Source organism: Mastomys coucha, unplaced genomic scaffold (assembly GCF_008632895.1).
Source record: "Mastomys coucha isolate ucsf_1 unplaced genomic scaffold, UCSF_Mcou_1 pScaffold18, whole genome shotgun sequence".
Taxonomy (NCBI): Eukaryota; Metazoa; Chordata; class Mammalia; order Rodentia; family Muridae; genus Mastomys; species Mastomys coucha.
The window spans coordinates 48,407,936-48,408,847 of NW_022196900.1; the positions used below are offsets into that span (position 1 = coordinate 48,407,936).

General features: G+C 47.0%; 1 protein-coding gene across 1 annotated transcript; it reads right to left on the minus strand.

The window, feature by feature from the left end:
- Positions 1-217: 217 nt before the first annotated feature.
- Positions 218-790, minus strand: LOC116095410 (interferon alpha-1). The gene has a single exon (XM_031376796.1). The coding sequence runs from the start codon at positions 788-790 to the stop codon at positions 218-220; it is 573 nt and encodes a 190-aa protein (XP_031232656.1).
- Positions 791-912: the final 122 nt, after the last annotated feature.

The following is a 912-nucleotide window of genomic DNA, read 5'->3' on the forward strand; positions in this document are numbered from 1 at the left end:
TCACACAATGAGCTAAATAAGTGAATAAATGAACAAATAAATAAATAAATAAATAAACACATAGAACTAAATGGAAGGAACAAATGTCTTAACAGAAATATTTAGGCAAATTGTTTGAATTCCTGTCAAACTGAGTGGCAGTTTTGAGAGGGCAGAGACCTAAGCAGAGAGATACAGTGTTCTAATCCAGAAGAGTCCTCTCCACTTTGGTTCAGACTCATTTCTTCTCCTCCCTCAGTCTTGTCAGCAACTTGGCAGAGGAAGACAGGGCTCTCCAGACTTCTGCTCTGACCACCTCCCAGGCACAGGGGCTGTGTTTTTTCTCTCTCAGGTACACAGTTATCCTGTGGAAGTATTTCCTCACAGCCAGCAGGGAGTCTTCCTGGGTCAGCAGAGGTTTCTGCACCCCCACCTGCTGCATCAGACAGTCTTGCAGGTCACTGAGTTGCTGGTGGAGGTCATTGCAGAATGAGTCTAGGAGGGTTGCATCCCAAGCAGCAGATGAGTCCTTCGATGTGAAGATGTTCAGGACCTGCTGGGTCAGCTCACTCAGGACATGGATGACTTGAGCCTTCTGGATCTGTTGGGCATCCACCTTCTCCTGGGGGAATCCAAAGTCCTTTCTGTCCTTCAGGCAGGAGAGAGGGGAGAGTCTCCTCATTTGTACCAGAAATGTTAAGGCTTTCTTGTTCCTGAGGTTATGAGTCTGAGACAGGTCACATCCTAGACAGCAGGTTGACCAGTAGCTCATCACCGCCAGGACCATTAGGAACCCACAGAGCCTAGCCATGGTGAATGTTGCCAATGCTTCTGGTCTTTTTGGCTCTTTGGCCCTGATCCTTAGCCTCTAGGTTCTCTGAAGACCATCATGGGTGGATGTGTCTTAAATAGGGTAAATACTAGCTTTTCCTT

Coding starts and splice junctions, on each gene's coding strand:
- LOC116095410 (XM_031376796.1), bottom strand. CDS start 790: ATGGCTAGGCTCTGTGGGTTCCTAATGGTCCTGGCGGTGATGAGCTAC.